At 45.0% G+C, this 18,423-nt stretch overlaps 1 protein-coding gene across 4 annotated transcripts; it reads left to right on the top strand.

The window, feature by feature from the left end:
• The first annotated feature begins 3,771 nt into the window (after window positions 1-3,771).
• Window positions 3,772-16,882, top strand: LOC310757098 (monoacylglycerol lipase ABHD6-like). Of its 4 annotated transcripts, none has more exons than XM_083602251.1 (9): window positions 3,772-3,913; window positions 5,421-5,571; window positions 6,316-6,472; window positions 7,824-7,937; window positions 9,058-9,190; window positions 10,892-11,049; window positions 12,401-12,455; window positions 15,226-15,326; window positions 16,366-16,882. In XM_083602251.1, exons 2-9 carry the CDS (start codon window positions 5,450-5,452, stop codon window positions 16,540-16,542), a joined length of 1,017 nt encoding a protein of 338 aa, XP_083458377.1. In that variant the 5' UTR covers window positions 3,772-3,913; window positions 5,421-5,449; the 3' UTR covers window positions 16,543-16,882. The 4 variants fall into 4 exon arrangements, with proteins under 4 accessions (XP_083458377.1, XP_083458380.1, XP_083458378.1 ...); XM_083602252.1 differs by having other exon boundaries at window positions 3,786-3,917; window positions 5,431-5,571; XM_083602253.1 differs by having other exon boundaries at window positions 3,799-3,913; window positions 5,527-5,571.
• The last annotated feature ends 1,541 nt before the right edge of the window (window positions 16,883-18,423 follow it).

Below are 18,423 nucleotides of genomic sequence, written 5' to 3'. Positions count from 1 at the left end.
TTAAAAATTTGGCTGTGTAATTTGGAATTAATGTGATTTGGAATTAATGTGATTTGATTGGCCTGTTAATAAAAATTATTTGAAAAAAAGAAAAGAAAAGTTTAAACAATTATGAAAGCGCTTCTAGGCCTTATCCACTGCTGAGTAATCCATTGAGAAAAAGGAAACTGAAATGTTTAAATTAACATTCTTAAAGAAACCAGAAGCTTTTCTGTTGGGAATTTTAGGCAGAGATATCCTGAAAAATATAAGAGAAATCTTTTTATATGCAACAGCGGCCGCCCATCTATTAATAGCATCTAATTGGAAGGGGGAAAAGATACCAACACTAACGGAATGGCAAAATAAATTATTAGACTATGTGGAAATGGCTCAATTAACAGATAGGTTAAGAGGTAACACAAAACAATCATTTTCTCAAAAATGGGAAATGTTTAAGAGATACAAAAAACAACAGCGACATATTATCTATGGTAGTGTTTGAATGACCCTTGTGTACGTAAAATATTAAGAAATAAATAAAAATCGGTACAAGATGTTGTACGAAAGTGTTAGAAAGTATATTAAATGTAAGGTAATAATTATAAGTACATTCAAAATCATAAAGGTCAACAATATCGGAAATGATGGGAAGTCTACATTTATTTTATTTTACTTTATTTTGTTATCGGTTACTTTATTTTATGTCACATTATTTGATCTTAGCTTAGTTGAAATCTAAGCGGAACTAGAAGTTTAAATTAACACCTTATGGTAAATTAATTTAAGAATATATATTTTCTTTGTATGTATGTGTATGCGTGAAGTTAAATCTGTAATGACATTAATGAATTTCAATAAAGATATTTTTTTCCACAAAAGAAAAGAAAAGAAAAGGAGCTTTTTAGTCCTATGAAGAGAAAGGGAAAGATGATACTAGGCTTGAAGTTTAAAGCAAGGGGAAAGGAGCATTTTTTCAGCCCAAGGACCTCACTTGCTCACTTCAGGCGCAATGAGTGAGTGGAGCAACAGATGTGACTTTTCCCTTTGTACAATAGTTTATGTCCTGGTCAAGCAAAAGCAGGTTTTTCTGTATTCCCGGATCAAGGGCATAGAATCCAATGAGGGCATGCAGCAGGGCTGTGACCTAGTGATGGGGATTGACTTGGAGAGAGTACGGAGGGCTGGACTGGGAAACTTGGAGGGCTGCATTCATCTCCTGTCATGGACTGGCTGGATGTAGAGGAGTGGAGGGAGACACCAGCTGGGGAACCCCCAGGGGAAGAAGTCTCAGAACCAGGGGACTGGTGGTGGGGCGACGGTGAGTGGTCAGAGGGAGCAGACTGAGAGAAGTGTCAGAAGCAGATGAGGTCACAGGGTTTGGTGAGCAGGAAGAGTCTGTGGTAGAGGGCAGTTCAAACTCTGAGGCAGAAGCGGAGGCTGGAGGGGTGCGGGGCCAGGAGACAGAGAGGTAGGCTGCTGAAGAAGCCAGGGAGTCTCCCCCTCCTGCTGCAACCAGCTCCCCTCCACCTGGTCTCCTAGGACATACAGAGAAATGAAGAGGGCAGAACAGAGGGGGTTTGCAACTGCTTAAGAAAGACCCTGGAGAGGAGGTGCCTTAGCAAGCGGTGGGAAGATGGGGACCTTCAGTTCTCGCAGCTGCCTCATTGGGACAAGACCTGCTGGGAAGAGTTGTTGGGATCACTAAGGCTGCACTGTTTTGGTTTCTTTGAATAAAGTGTTAACTTCACTGACACCGTATATTCTTTGATTGACGACCTACGCTTGACACCAGTTCCTGACAACTCCCCAGGCTTGTGGTTTACTCCCCTACTTTAAAGTATCCTGGAATGATTAGTGGAATTAGGGCCTCAGGAGTAGGAGGAGTAGGAGGATTAGTAGTACAGTGGTACCTTGGGTTACATACGCTTCAGGTTACAGACTCCGCTGACCCAGAAATAGTACCTCGGGTTAAGAACTTTGCTTCAGGATGAGAACAGAAATCGTGCGGCAGCAGTGGGAGGCCCCATTAGCTAAAGTGGTACCTCAGATTAAGAACAGTTTCAGGTTAGGAACAGACCTCCATAACGAATTAAGTTCTTAACCCGAGGTACCACTGTGGTGTTTTTTGAGGGGTGACATTATATCCTTCCCCCTCCCTCCAAATCCACCACTTGGGATCCTGAATTGGCCAACTAGTGCATTTACACAAATCCAGAGGAATGGGAACAAACAACATTCGTCTTTGAAAAAAGCATTTTTCTGTTTAAAGGGGAAAGGAAAAAAATATGCTCCAACCATATGAGAAAAGGGTGGTGAGAAATTTCCGGTGACACACAAGTAATCCATTGTTTTTCTTTGTCAATGGTTACAAAAGCAGCAGATCTTGGCTGTGAGTCCCGGAAGACCTGTTCCCTGCCTTGCAGGCCTTTTCCACCTGGCCTGGGAGGGTGAGGCCTTGACTGGCTCCAGCTACGAAAGCTGAGGCTGCTGAACAGACTCTCTGGCTGGAGGGTGTTGTTGGCAGGGGGTTGTTGCTGGTGGGTTTTTGTGTCTTTATTTTAGATTTTGATGTATGTGGAAATGGTTCAGTATGGTTAGGTATTTTGTATTGTTTTATTTATTGTTTTTGACTACTTTTGTTATGCTGTAGTTCTGTATTTTTCTCCATGCTGTAAGCTGCCTCAACCATGATTTGAACTGTGGAAAGGCAGACATAAATAAAATTATGTATGGAAGACAGGAGTGCCTGGCGTGCTCTGGTCCATGGGGTCATGAAGAGTTGGACATGACTAAACGACTAAACAACAACAATGCATATGTGCGCATGCTCTTGGAACACATCCCACAGGAAATTGATGCTGATGGCATTCTAGGGCACTTGAGACATCCCGAAAAATTGGACGGTGCTTCCTCTAACCCAGGATGGGGGGATGTGTGGCCTCCAACTCCTATCAGCCCCAGCCAGCATGACCAGTTGTCCGAGTTGTTGGGAGCTATAGTCCAGCAATATATGGTTCCTCATATCTACTGTAACTGAACCATTTTGGCCAAGGGAAAGATGGACTAATAGCTTTTCTCATAGTACCCCTTGATTGTGTGGGACAGGAGGGTAGGCAGTTATCATTCACATGAAGAAGAAGAAGAAGAGTTTGGATTTGATATCCCGCTTTATCACTACCCGAAGGAGTCTCAAAGCGGTTAACATTCTCCTTTCCCTTCCTCCCCCACAACAAACACTCTGTGGGGTGAGTGGGGCTGAGAGACTTCAGAGAAGTGTGACTGGCCCAAGGTCACCCAGCAGCTGCATGTGGAGGAGCGGGGAATCGAACCCGGTTCACCAGATTAACCGCTCTTAACCACTACACCACACTGGCTCTCTCACATGAGTGGTAGTTGGTTCCAGAAAACAGTCACCTTAATTTCTCTGTGAAGTGAGATGAGGTCTTTCTTTTTTCATGTATATCCTTCCTTTCTTCTTCCTTCATGGTACCCAAAGCAGTGTACATGTGGCTTCCATAGGGTTGCCCATCCAAACCCTGACCAGACTTGAACCTGTTTAGCTTCAGCAAGGTGCCTTCAGACCAGACCCTGGGACCATCCTTCTGGAGTCAACCAAGACAGGAACAAAGCTGGTTTGAGGGATGTATCAGTCTGGGACACTAATCATTTGGTGACAAAACTCCTGGTGGTTTCAGTCTTACAGTGAGACGGACATCAATATGAACCAGGCTCTGGAATATTCAGTAGCATCAAAGGGCGTTGGCAGGGTGTCGGCGGAAGAAATTATTATCTTAACACCTCCACTGACCTAGGGAAGAAATTGTTTACAACTTTGCAAGCTCCTCCTGCCTTCTACAAGATGCAGATGCCCACAGCCGTGACAGCAGTGAAAAAGTGAGGTTGGAGAACAGCTCACAACTTCCCATCCCAGGTAAGTTTCAGCATATATCAGAAATGGGAGTGAGATTGCCATTTATGTATTTGTCAGCCTCTCTAAGCACGTTGGCTATGTCAGTGGGAAGAGGCAGGTGGATCAACCTGCTGAGATGATGTAAATCCTGTATCATAACACAACGTTGATTGTAGTACATTGTGTAGAACAACTCATCCTTGGACACTTTGTTGAGCTCAGTACAGCGTACAAGAGGAAGGTTTGTTGTCCATTGTATTTATAAGTTGCTGGAATTCTGCTAGTGCTGGGAAATATCCCTGAGATTTATGCAAGATGCTTGGGCTAAAAACCATTAAGTTTGGGGTGAAATAGATCCTTACTGGGTAGCATAAACTGTTGGCGTAGTGGCAGTGACTGGAATGCATATACCGTTCCTTCAGAAGCTGCTGGCTGCCTATTTCTCAATGTGGCTTAACCCTGATTGCACAGAACCATTCATCCCACACAATCAGAGTTGAAGCACACAGAGAGTTAAATGGAGAGAACTTTATGCACAGAATTCCGAATGAGGTTTAAGTTTAAAGTTTCGAACAGGCTCTTTGTTTGTGCCAACGGCCAAATAGGACCTTCCAGTTCATAGCGAGTTTGCTTTTATTAAAACACTCAGACTTGGGGTTGCGTCCAGTTGTGTTGCTCCCATGAAGGGAGGTTTTTGACCCAGCAGATGCTTGCATCAGTGGATCAGGAACGGAGGGCAGCTTCTGCATATTCACACACAAACACACACCCTGCAGACTCCATTGCCCACTCTTGATTAGAGGCTTGGTGGACACTTTGGAACAACATAGGAGGTGGCACCAGAGGCTGCAGAGGGGAAGGCAAATCATCAAAAATAGCCACCCATCATCAAAAATAGCCACCCATCCCATTTAGCTAACAGGTGCTTCTGCTGAATTAAATTGGCTTTCATCAACAGAATGATGATACAACCCTTTGATAGTACAAGTGGGCTTGCCACAGAATGTTGGACTGTGGTGAGCTGGTCCTATGCAGCCTTTTGGCCAGGTAGCTGTGTCCTTTTCCATTCCCCCAGCTTCCTGTTATTTTACTCCAACACACACACACACACACACACACACACACACACACACACCCTGCAAGCCTTGGTGTTTTCCAAAGCCTGGGGTTACACGGATGATGTGCATGGATGATATTATTCTTATGTTTTGGCTGCGTCAATTTTGATACTCAGTGAATTCACTATTAGTAGATAGGACTTTATGGGCAAGGAAACTGAGTTGTTTACCTGCTGTCCCTTAAGATGTGTTTCAACCTCAGTTTGAAGGCATCTGAAAGCAGCCCTGTATCAGGAAATTTTTAATGTCTAATGTTTTACAATTTTTTATGTGGTGTAAGCCGCCCAGAGTGGGAAACCCAGCCAGACGGGTAGGGTGCAACAGCAGCAGCGACAACATTTTGAGCTGTAATTTTTATTACCTGTACCCCTTTAATCTTTCCTGTTGTTGTCTAAATGTTTACTACGCAGGCAAATAAAGAGAACCTTAACTAGTTGCCATGAATTTCACTCTGGGCAAGATGCTGATGCTGATTGCATTCTTCTTTGTGGGTATCTTTTCAACCATCTTTAATAGGCGGTATTCCCACTGGACTTTACTATTGTTCAGGATCATGATCAGGTAAGTAGTTACCTAGGGAGATATATGGGGTGACTTGTAATGCCTTGGTCAAAGAGAGGCGAGCATCAGCGTGCATGGTCTTACATAAAACCTGGATGAGAGATCACACAGGAGTCCCTCATCCTTGGCTCTGAATCCTACCCCTACCCCTTGCCTTGGGGAATATATTTCGGAGAAGAAAAGGCTAAGGAGTGAACCCTACACAAGTGTGGAGTCCCTAAGATGGTTGGATGGTGCTTTGCATGCCTCCTTCCAGCAACTCTTCCAGCCAAACATATTGCTCTGCTTTCTTTTGGACCACATCAGCGAGGACGAGAGGAGGGTCTTGTCTGGGCAGCCCAGGACCTCTGTACACTCTGCCCAGGTCTGTTGCCCCAGGCGTGTCACTTTGGTGCTGCTAACGTAGTGGTTGGACACTCCATGGTCTCTCGACACAGACAGATGCCAACAACTATGGCTTATTAGAAATTTGCCATCATCTTTGGCCAGAACAGTAAACATATGAACTAAGAAGGGATTCTTTAACTGTGATTCCTCCATCTGGTTTGGACCAGATGACCTTCCAACTCAATTCCATATTGGTACAGGAAGTACAAGTTAGGCCGGTTGGCATTTTAATGCGAACCAAAACTAATTTCTCCTCATGGTAGAGTTAGGCGGCTCCTTCCGCTCCTCGCTTTAACTTGAAGTGCTTCCTCTGAAGAACCACCAGTCTCTTCATCTTGCTTCTCTCTGTGCTTTTAGGTGCAAGCGTCTGAAGAGGGGCATGAAGGTGAAATTCGTTGAACATGAGGGCTACAGGTTCTGTTACTTCTGCCGAGGGAAGCCAGGCTCCCAGCCATCGGTGCTGATGCTTCATGGCTTCTCATTCAACAAAGATATGTGGCTAGACACCATCAAAGTAGGTTTCCATTTTTCCAATCGGGCATCTTTGATGTCTCTTTTGTGCCTTCCCTGAGAGGGTTGGAAATGACCAAGCGTACCCAACTTTTACACCTTCAGCATTTGACTTGGGGCATTTTTCTCCCCAAGCCATTGTCGAAAAGGCAAGAGTTTCCCCGATGAGACGTAAAGTGTGAGCAGCTGCCCTAAGGACACACAGCATCCTCACCTTTCTGTAGTGCAGGGGTTGGGGGCATCATGTGGCCCTCCAGATGCTGTTGGACTCCAACTCCCATCAGCACCAGCTGCAGTGGCCAATGGAACGGGTGAGAGCAACATCTGGAGGAGCCGTAGTTTCCCTACCTCTGATTCAATGTGTTAAGATGCCATAGGTAAAGGTAAAGGGACCCCTGACCATTAGGTCCAGTCGTGACTGACTCTGTGGTTGCGGAGCTCATCTCGCTTTATTGGCCGAGGGAGCCGACGTACAGCTTCCGGGTCATGTGGCCAGCATGACTAAGCTGCTTCTGGCGAACCAGAGCAGCACACGGAAATGCCGTTTGCCTTCCCGCCGGAGCGGTACCTATTTATCTACTTGCACTTTGACGTGCTTTCGAACTGCTAGGTTGGCAGGAGCAGGGACCAAGCAATGGGAGCTCACCCCGTCGCAGGGATTCGAACCGCCGAACTTCTGATTGGCAAGTCCTAGGCTCTGTGGTTTAACCCACAGCGCCACCTGCGTCCCTACCTGGTCCAAAATTGTACAGCTGTGAGGCCAGGCTTGTTGGTCTAGCAAAGGAAGACATGCTGGTGTCCCCCCAGCTGCTGTTGCGCTACAACTCCTGCACACCCCATGGCCAATAGTCACGGATGGTCCCATAAGCCATGTGGTTGGCCACTGTGAGAACAGCATGCTGGATTAGATGTTCCCTTCTAATGTTCCTGTGATGGGAGTTGTAATCCAGTAACAACCTGAAGGCATCACATTGGCTGCTCCTGGATTGGGAGAGGCATGGTTGTTGAATTAGATTTAAGGTCTGGCGTTCAGCTGCCAAACCACCTCATGCTCCAGGGGGGAAAAGGGACCATATCATAAAGAGGGAGTGGATGACCAAGTAGTAAATCTTATTGTTTGCATCATCTTGCATCTCAGGCATTGCAGCTCTGCCTTTTTAACTTAATCCTATCTACCCACTCCATAATACACTCAAACATTTTCTCACTGTATATGTTACTTTATACCATAGGCTAAAGAAGGGTGTAATGGTATTTATTTGGGCACACCAAGCACTCCACCCCTTCGATAATGACCAGCCCAGTTATGGTTGCTTTGAATTCTCGGTCTCATTTCCGATGCCATCTTTCCCCAGCTCTTTCCAAAGGACCTCCACGTGGTCTGCCTTGACATGCCAGGCCACGGAGAAACCACTCGCTTGCTGGCAGAAAGTTACACGGCAGTAAACCAAGCGAAAATGATACACCAGGTAAGGCTGGCAAGCAAGTGGTTCTGGACTGGTAAGGGCGTCACTGTCGCTGAAGTATGGAGATTGCCTTGGCTCCAGTTGCTTAAGCTGGAGCCAAGGAACTGGTTTTGCAATCACTCACCAGCAGGGTGCATTGCAACTTTCCCATTCTTGCGGAAGGTGATGTCTCCTGGGCTCAGCTTTCCTTGAAAACCTTCCTGCTCCACAGCCTCTGCTGACTATTATTTTAAAGAGAATCCAAAGTAGGAATGATTGGCAGCAGCTAGGGACTTGCTTGGGAAATTCCCTTTGCATGGCGAGTTCCTGCCCCTACCAGGTGGAAATAATGACGCACGACACAATTATTAAGGTTAATAGGCTAAACAAGACCACAGCTTTATTGGTTACAGGTGATGAGCGGTATTGGCTTAGGCATTGGTCCTAACCGACTATATCCGACTTCAGCCCGTCCGCTTGAAGTCCAGGAAGGGTTAACCATCAGTAGGGGGAGTCCTGCTGATGCACATCAACTAGAAACTCCCCCGGGGTCACTGATAGGGGGTGTGCCTTAGGCCCTAACCTCCTTAGGCTTCGGACAGGGCCACACCCCCCAGAATCCTTTATTGGACTACTCTTCCATATGGGGTCAGGTGATGGCGTTACCTCCCCTCTTCCATCTACAGAACTATACTAATGCCTAACCACCAATACCCAGAAAGTTGTGACGATTTGCTACAAGGTAGGCGAAAACCAAGTGGCTGGTGCCAATTTGCCAACTGGAAAAATTCCTTCCAGGCCCCTCAACGGCGACCAACCAAGGTCCATAGCAAGGTCAAAGACAAAACCTTAAAGGGCGGGAGGGTGGGAAAGCCAAACAGCTGCGGAGTGGCAAAGAGGGAGATCCCCGGCCACGTCCTGCCTTAAATAGGGCAGGCCATGCCCCCAGAGCCAGCCGATTGGATGGCCAGGTGGTGACATGGCCGGGAATCCCCCCCCCAATCGCACGGGAGCTGCGATGGGGCGTGTGGCGCGTGTGGTGGGGCCGTGAAGCCCGCAACCCCACCTCCGCTGAAGGGCGGAAGTGGCTAAAGCAGTATGGGCACCTTTAACATCCAGCTTAACCTCATGCTTCTTCTTTCAGTTTGTTGAGTGCATTGGCCTGAACCAAAAGCCTTTCCACCTGGTTGGCATGTCCATGGGTGGAACAATTGCTGGTATTTATGCGGCTCAGTATCCATCTGATGTCTCTCGCTTGTCTCTCCTTTGCCCACCTGGTAAGTGTCTGAGGCAGGGGTGGGGAATGTCAGACCGGAGGACCAGATGCAACCCCACCCCCCACAACCCCTTTGTTGTTGTTTAGTCGTTTAGTCGTGTCCGACTCTTCTTGACCCCATGGCCCAGAGCATGCCAGGCACTCCTGTCTTCCACTGCCTCCCGCAGTTTGGTCAAACTCATGCTGGTAGCTTCGAGAACACTGTCCAACCATCTCCTTCTACTTGTGCCCTCAATCTTTCCCAACATCAGGGTCTTTTCCAGGGAGTCTTCTCTTCTCATGAGGTGGCCAAAGTATTGGAGCCTCAGCTTCAGGATCTGTCCTTCCAGTGAGCACTCAGGGCTGATTTCCTTAAGAATGGAGAGGTTTGATCTTCTTGCAGTCCATGGGACTCTCAAGAGTCTCCTCCGGCACCATAATTCAGAATCATCAATTCTTCGGCGATCAGCCTTCTTTATGGTCCAGTTCTCACTTCCATACATCACTACCCACAACCCCTAGGCCTCTCTATTTCATCCTCCAAACTCTCCCCTGGTCACACCCTCTCACCAGCCTTGCTTTGCATCCCAGATTCCTGGCTGCAATTTGTCCTTGAACACTGATGATTGCCTCTTGCTTTTCTGACTGAAGGACAGAGAGGATTGTGTGAGTGTATATGGAAACTAGCCCTATACTATTAAGGCACATTCTTCCCCTCAAAGAATCTTGGGCACTGCAGTTTATCCCTCACAGAGTTCCTGTTGCCAGCAACACATAACAAACTACCATGCCCAGAATTATCTGAGGTGGAAAAATGTGCTTTGAATGTGTTCAAAAGGTACAGTGGTACCTCGGGTTACAGACGCTTCAGGTTATGCGTTTTCAGGTTATGGATGCGCCAAAACCCGGAAGTACCAGAACGGATTACTTCTGGGTTTCAGCCATCACGTTTTGCACATGCGCAGAAGCGCCAAATCGCATCACACACGTGCGCAGACGCAGCACTGCAGGTTGAGAACGTACCTTCCGCACAGATCACATTTGCAACCCAAGGTTCCACTGTACAGTGTATCGTTCTCAGTGCTGCTCAGAGAGTAGTTTCTCTTCACAGACAGACACAGTGGTACCTCGGTTTTCTAACGTCATCCGCTCTGGAAGACTGTTCGACTTCTGAAACGTTCAAAAACTGAGGCACAAAGGGAGGTCTGCAAATTTAACTGAGAAAATTGAGAAACACTCAACGGAAGCCGTTTGATTTCTGAGGTGCTTTCGAAAACCGAGGTACCACTGTATACAAATATATACAATATACGGGGAGGAACCTAACCCATACAGTCTTATATAAATTTGAAATTATTATCCTAACACATACGTTAATATCAATAGTGTACCACGTTTGGCAACTGTGCTAGGACTATTGAGGTAGCCACCCGCAATATTCCTTGTTCCATTAGCTCACTCCAGTCCCAACTTCTATTCCAGCTGTTACCAACTTGGCCTTGCAGATATTTGCTGCACTACAACTCCCATCAGGCCTTGCCAGCATGCTCTTACTGCCTGGGGCTGATGGGAGTTGTGGTCCAACAACATCTAGATGGGGCCAGGTTGGCAAAGGCTATTGCGGACTTTCAGCACTGTTCTGTGGTACCAGATCTCCCATTTATAGCAACCGGTTGACCAGTAACTACATTTCTAAGCCGCACATTTTCTCCCAACTCTTTAGGCCTACGGTATGCAGCAGATAATGAGTTCATCAAACGTTTGAAGGAGCTGCGGAAATCTACCAACTCACACAGCAACCCTCTGGTTCCTTTGACCGTAAAACAGGGAGAAAGTTTGCTCAGACTTGGCTTATACCATCCCAGCAGTACAAACATGCAGGTGAAGAGGTAGCGCCCTGAAAAATTGTAGGGCTCTGGCCTAATAGTTTGTAGCAATGTCCCAGACCTTGGCAAGCTTGTCCACCTGCCTGCCCGCCTGTCTTCTGCAGCGTTTGGTGGTACAGGCAGGAGAGGCACGAGATGAAATCTGAAACAGAAGGCTGGGTAAATGGACTGTGTTTGGTGAACTTGCAACTTTTCATTTGTCAGGGATTCTTAAGCTCAGTTGGTTAGAGCGTGGTGTTGTTAACACCAAGGTTGCAGATTCGATCCCCATATGGGACAGCTGCATATTACTGAACTGCAGGGGGTTGGGCTAGTGTCAGGGTTCAGGGAACCGGCTCCCCCCACCCCTGTGGCCATAAATGAGCAGATCAAATGAAAGGAATTCTTACCAGTTAGTTTCTTTAATAAACACAGAGAAGGGCAAAAGAAAGCATCTAACCAGAATGGCGGTGCTCCCAGAAAAGGTCACTCCCCCTCTCCGTCCATATTAATCCATGTCACTCCCACATCTTGTAATCTGAGTCTGTAGTCTCTGCGCTTTCTGTTCTGACACTTTCTGAGCTCTCTGTGTCTTTGGGGAAGGGGGGTGGATCCAGAGACTGAATCTGTTAACTCTCTCTCTTCTAGTGTTTCTTCTGCTAGCTGTTCCCCATTCAGTATTTCCCAGCTTCTGCCTTCTGAACTATGCCCTTCTGCAAACCACGGTTCCAAATCTATACTGTCCTCCTGCTCCTGGGAAAATTCAGGATCAGGGGAGGAGGAGGGGGGAGGGGGAGGCTCCCACCATTCTTCCTCAGTGCAGCCCTCCTCAGCACGGTCCCTGACTGCTAGATGATCCTCAGGGTCTCTTCCAACTCCACAATTCTATGAATCTATGATTTTTAGCTGTGATTGGTGTATTGCAGAGAGTTGGACTTCTTCTTCTTCTTCTTCATTCTACCTCACCCATCTAGCTGGGCTGCCCCAGCCACTCCAGGCCACCCTTGGGATCCCTCACAAGACTACATTTCTCTGCTTCTAATTAGGAGAGAGCTCCCACATCCCTTTCTCCGAAGGAACTGCACTGGAAACTTCATCCATCCATTCATTATATAGTGCCATCAATCTGCATGATGATTTACAGAGGATAGATCTCTTCCTGAAGACAATATAAACAGTGAAATGGCAGGAAAAGGGGGCAAGTGCAGTCGGACTTAAAAGTTGCATGTGTTGAGGTTTGGCTTGGAACATGCGGAAGCTGCCCTATTTTGGCCAGACCATTGGTGCATGTAGCTCACTTTTGTCTACAGGGGTTGCCAACCTTTCCAGGCCGTCTTACTTTTCTTTTTTTTTCTTCGTCCCCTTAGCTCCTAAAGGGATATCTGGAAGACAGGAGGCCACACAAGTCTTTCTTCTTAAAATGTAAGTTCAATAGCATTGCCTACGCTCTGCCTGGGGATTTTCACAGAGGCTGATCCTGGTTTCCTATCAATATGCTAGATGGAACAAAGATATGCAGCCGAGCCCAGGTGTTGTCTTGTGTTTTGGTTTTTTTAAATATATTTAAATTTTATTAACATATAAAACACATACATATACATTTACACAATGCACATACACAACACACTACCTTATTTTCATAACATAAAACATACCTACGTTACTCTATAAAATACCTACCTATGCTATACATATCAACATACCTACACACCTACCCCACACGGACACCCACCAAGTGACTTGACTTCCAGCCGTTCTTGTTACGCTACTTTATTTTTCCAACTAGCTTAAACGCATTTCATTATTTCTTTAATCTCTTCTTCTGTCTTGACTTTACTCTCCTTTCACTCTAATCATTTTCTGGATTCACTCAATATCTGTCTTTTTCCACATAAATTTTGATGTACAGTGGTACCTCGGGTTACATACGCTTCAGGTTACATACACTTCAGGTTACAGACTCCGCTAACCCAGAAATATTACCTCGGGTTAAGAACTTTGCTTCAGGATGAGAACAGAAATTGTGCTCCGGTAGTGTGGCGGCAGCAAGAGGCCCCATTACCGGAAGTGGTACCCCAGGTTAAGAACAGTTTCAGGTTAAGTACGGACCTCCAGAACGAATTAAGTACTTAACCTGAGGTACCACTGTATTCCTTAAAGATAGCCCACTCCTTATTCACTTTTTGTACCATATCTCCTCTTATCCTCCCTGTTAGTTCGCCAATATGGAAGCTGTTGTCCTGAGGCAGCAAATTTGCTGCTTGAAGCAGTCTGGCTGCATCTAGGCTCAGCTTAGCTTGCATCCGCACCATGCAGTTAAAGCACTCTTGTACCATGTTTAACAGTCAGGGGAAACTCCTGGGAACTGTAGTTGGTTAAGGATGCTGCAAGTTGTAGGTCTGTGAAGTCAGTAGAGAGTGGTGTCTGTTGGGATAAATAGAGTGTTAGTCAGGAGGCCAACAGTAGGTGGAGCCAGAGCCAACCAATCAACTAATTCTAGTTTTGCCCCTTCCCTCCTCCCTGCTTGAGTTCTACAAGGACAGTGCTAAGACTTAAGGTGAAGGAAGCTGATAGCGGGTGCCACCCTCTGGGCTGGTTGTAAGGAAGAAGGCAGATTTGTCATGAAAAACAGAGTTAGGTTCCTTTTTACCTTTATCAGAGCGTTTTCAAGAAAGACCAAATGACACAATTAATTTAATCAGTTCTATATCTGTAATTCAATAACGTCTTTATCCTTGATTCTTCAGAGCCCAACTATCTGGTTCTCATTCATACTTCAGACATTCATGTCCATTCATATCAGCATTCAGACCCATCAAACATACTAAATATATAAGCAATTATAAAATGAGATCATGTTTGATTCGCACAGACCATTCCTGTGACTTAAAAACATCTTAGTAAATCACATATATTCTGTAAGAGATTCAGCATATCCCTGAACATTAGGAAAATGCATGTTGTTGTTTGATAGTTTGGGGAGCCTGAAACCAACTGTATTGAAAGAATACCTTTAATATTATCGTAACACCTTTATTCACACACAATTTATAAAAAAAAAACTTCCACCCTCACAGATTGAGGTGGATGTCAGTGCCCCACTTGCTGTAATCGACCAGATTCCATTGCACCCTTAACAAATTACAGTTCCCAGGATTCTGTAAGGGGAAGCCATGACTGTGAAAGTGGCCTAAGAGTTCTTTAAATGTATAGCGTGAATGTGGCCTTGCGCAGAGGCAGATTTAGGGCAGTGCAACCGGTTCTGCCGCACCGGGTGCCAAGCCTAGGGGGAACAGAGCAGAACAGAAGGTGAGAGGTGTGGGGCGGGGATTTTTGACCTTGTACATGGCTCTGCTGAAATTTGAAAGACCAAAATCTGTCCCACCTTGCGCATTTGTAAATAAACCCAAATATTACAAAACGAAAACAAAAAAAGCCATACGTCTCCAGATGTCATTAATACTTGTTAAGTTGTGGGTGAACATATCAGACGACACAGCGATTCTTCAAACAGTTCTTGTTTATTCAGAGGCCAGAACAGAACTGAACTGAAGGGTTTAGTCAGCCTGCTTATATAGAGCTCCAGTACAACGTAACTGTAACAATTTTCTAAAACTATCCAATCACTGAACGTCACTTAAAATCCCTTATTTGCATAACTATCTACAGTATCCCCCTGCTGGCCCAGGGTGAGAACTTCAGTACATAACAATACTCCAACTTCCATCAGCCTCAGCGAGCACGGCCAATTATAAGGGATAATAGGAACTGTAGTCCAGCAACAGCTGTGGGGAGAAGGGGGCACAGGGGCTTCAGGCCTGCTGACTTTAGGCACTCCTTTGCTTCGTCACAGAAAAGTGTCAGGACTGCATCACATATCACATTTTATGTCTGTAGCAATCTCTAAAGAAGGGTGCTTATCTGCATTTTCCCACCAACAATAAACAGACCAGGGGGGCAATGCACACAGCATTAAGATAGTACACACTTTTTCATGTGTGGGGCTGGTCCTGTGTTTCTAAGAAGACATGCAAAGTGACCATCTGATGATTCAATATGGTTGTTGGGCTTCTGGGTTTCTCTTCTGCTGCAAAACAGACGCACACCTAACTTCAGGGCAACAAGCCTGGAAATGCGCAACAGGTAAAACGGCCACAGAAACAGGCCTGACTCTGCTTCTTTCTTGGAAAAGGCTTTTTAGACATGTCCAGCAAGGAGTCCAGGTACCGCTTGCATGACAGCATGAGCAAGATCAGGGCTCCAGCGCAAATCATCTGGGGAAGGGAGGACAAGGTAAGCTAACTGGTTAAATCAGCAAGGGTACACTGGGCTAAAGATTTAGGTCATCATATTGACACAGCCTCATGGGGAAAAACTGTGGAGAGCGGATATGAAATTTACAGCCCGTTTTACTTTAAAGGAAAAAAAATTATGAAAATGCTATACAGGTGGTATTTAATGCCAAATAAATTAGCAAAGATGTATGGACTGTGTCCAATAAATTCTGGAAGTGTAAACATGACGGCATGAGCAAGATCAGGGCTCCAGCGCAAATCATCTGGGGAAGGGAGGACAAGGTAAGCTAACTGGTTAAATCAGCAAGGGTACACTGGGCTAAAGATTTAGGTCATCATATTGACACAGCCTCATGGGGAAAAACTGTGGAGAGCGGATATGAAATTTACAGCCCGTTTTACTTTAAAGGAAAAAAAATTATGAAAATGCTATACAGGTGGTATTTAATGCCAAATAAATTAGCAAAGATGTATGGACTGTGTCCAATAAATTCTGGAAGTGTAAACATAAGGAATAGACAAAGCAAGATGTATTTGTAGGTAGAGTTAGACGGATGTAACAAATTGAGAGAAATGTTCATGAAATGGTCCTGAACTGGTCTCCTGTAGTGTGCTTTGGTAATAATAATAATAATTTATTATTGATTAGAATATTTGTGTGAGATTGTACGGGAAAAATACGGAATAACAGATACAATCTTGCTTGAAATGTATATAGGAAGTGCAGTGTAAGCCCTGGAAGTCAATCAGTGAAATTTTATTATTATTTTCATATTGAGATATTTGTAGAATAAATTTGGAAGAAACTCTTCCAACTTTTCTTCTTCCTTTCTCTTTATTTTTTCTTCCTCTTTTACCTTTTCTTCTTCTTTTCTCTTTTGTTCCTTTTTTCATATATATGTGCATATTTGAAATATATATTTATGTATGTATGTATTTGCAATATTTTGCTTATATTTTGTAACAATTATGTTAAATAAATAAAAAATTATTAAGAAAAAAAATTGAAACAATGCACACATTGTTTTGTTGTTTAGGTGATGGATCCTTCCGGGGCAGAAATGTTAGCCAAAGCCATCCCTGCCTCCCAAGTGCATATACTGGAGAAATGTGGACATTTCATCACTCTCGATAGGCCCAAGAAACTGTCAAAACTTCTTCTGGAATTCCACTATTCAGTCTGTGGCACAGCAGAGAATAAGAAGATGGCGTAAACCTCGCCAAGGATGGAGCAGCAGCTCATGAAGATTCAAAGCAACTTGGTACCTCAGAAAGGACAATGTGGGAATGACATTTTGAATGTTCCCCTCCCCCCTGCATTTTTCACAACAAAAGGTTTATGGAATATGATATATGGGCTCTCCACAGGGCCCAGGCAGGAGGAATTTGCATGCTTCATTTTCTATGTCACAACTTGTATTTAGGCCATGCCAGTGGGGAGAAACCAACCAACTTGTGGGTGTTAGATTTCAGATTGCGATCCTATCTAGGGGCGAGCCCCATTGAATGCACTGAGAGATATTTATAAGTAAACATGTGAAGGGTTGCACCAGATGGCTGCAATGTTATGCTTACTTAACTGAGAATAAGTTCTTTTGAACTCGATGGGTGTAACACTGCCGAAAAAGCATTAAAACTGTGGAAGATAAAATAGGTTTTCTCAATCTAAGGAATAATGTTTTGAAATACAGTGGTACCTCGGGTTACATACGCTTCAGGTTACAGACTGCACTAACCCAGAAATAGTGCTTCGGGCTAAGAACTTTGCTTCAGGATGAGAACAGAAATTGTGCTCCGGCGGCGTGGCGGCAGTGGGAGGCCCCATTAGCTAAAGTGGTGCTTCAGGTTAAGAACAGTTTCAGGTTAAGAATGGACCTCCGGAACGAATTAAGTACTTAACCTGAGGTACCACTGTATGGTGAAATCATCTAAGCTACATGGCATTTTGAACACTTTCCTCCATATTAAAACTGGACTGCATCCGCTTATGAAATCTTTGCTTAATTTTGATCTGTTGCCAGCAAGTCACCCAACCCCCTCCTATGAATATTTGACTTATGCATCAGAGCAGGAGAACGCATTAGATAAAGGTGAGTCCCAGAGTGAAGTGGGATACTGCAGAAAGAACTGGGGTTGGTCAGAGGCAAAGCTGGGTCTCTGCAAGATGGCATGATTTGAAGCAGGGACCCTTGAAGTGCTTTGTGGTGCCTTGATGATGCAGATATTTTAAAAAATGCTGCAGACAAGCATCTCCTAAAAGCGAACATACCTGTCATTCACCCAAAGGTCCCAGAGTGGGTTACAACAATTAAAGCACAAACAAGTTACAGAAATGAGGTGAGTCCTAAAAATATGTATCTTGGGTGTTAAAAGCCAGGGTAAAGAGGTATGTCTTCAGCATTCACCAAAACCTATACAGTGGTACCTTGGTTCTCAAACTTAATCTGTTCCGGAAGTCCGTTCCAAAACCAAAGCGTTCCAAAACCAAGGCGCGCTTTCCCATAGAAAGTAATGCAAAATGGATTAATCCGTTCCAGCAATTTAACATGAATTTTACTATCTAACGAGACCATTGATCCATAAAATGAAAGCAATAAACAATGTACAGTCATACCTCGGGTTAAATACGCTTCGAATTGAGCGCGTTCGAGTTGCGCTCCTCGGCAACCTGGAAGTAACAGAGAGTGTTACTTCCAGGTTTTGCTGCTTGCGCTTGCACAGACGCTCAAAATGACGTCACGTGCATGCGCAGAAGCAGCGAAAAGCGACGTGCACGTGCACAGATGTGCCGTCACTAGTTACGTTTACCTCTAGATGTGAACAGGGCTCCAGAATGGATCCTGTTCGTATCTAGAGGTACCACTGTACACAAAGTCACACAATCAATCAATCAATCAGTAGCTGAACTGGGTTCCACACAGTCACAAAAACAAAAAAAGAGCTGCAAAAACAAAAACGCAAAATAAATAGCAAAAACAGACAGTCCTCGGTGTAACACTCAAAACGGAAGCGTGACACTCAAATCGTCAGCATAACACTCAAAAAGGAGCATGTTCAGCTTCAGAAAATCATTCGCAAACCGGAACACTTACTTC

Source organism: Podarcis filfolensis, assembly GCF_964270895.1.
Source record: "Podarcis filfolensis genome assembly, chromosome: 2".
Taxonomy (NCBI): Eukaryota; Metazoa; Chordata; class Lepidosauria; order Squamata; family Lacertidae; genus Podarcis; species Podarcis filfolensis.
The sequence above is the reverse complement of the archived record's forward strand: the minus strand, read 5'-3'. Positions and strand labels throughout refer to the sequence as shown.

Coding starts and splice junctions, on each gene's coding strand:
- LOC310757098 (XM_083602251.1), top strand. CDS start 5,450: ATGAATTTCACTCTGGGCAAGATGCTGATGCTGATTGCATTCTTCTTT. Junction 6,473..7,823: donor TGTGGCTAGACACCATCAAA/GTAGGTTTCCAT, acceptor ATCTTTCCCCAG/CTCTTTCCAAAGGACCTCCA. Junction 11,050..12,400: donor CCAGCAGTACAAACATGCAG/GTGAAGAGGTAG, acceptor TCGTCCCCTTAG/CTCCTAAAGGGATATCTGGA.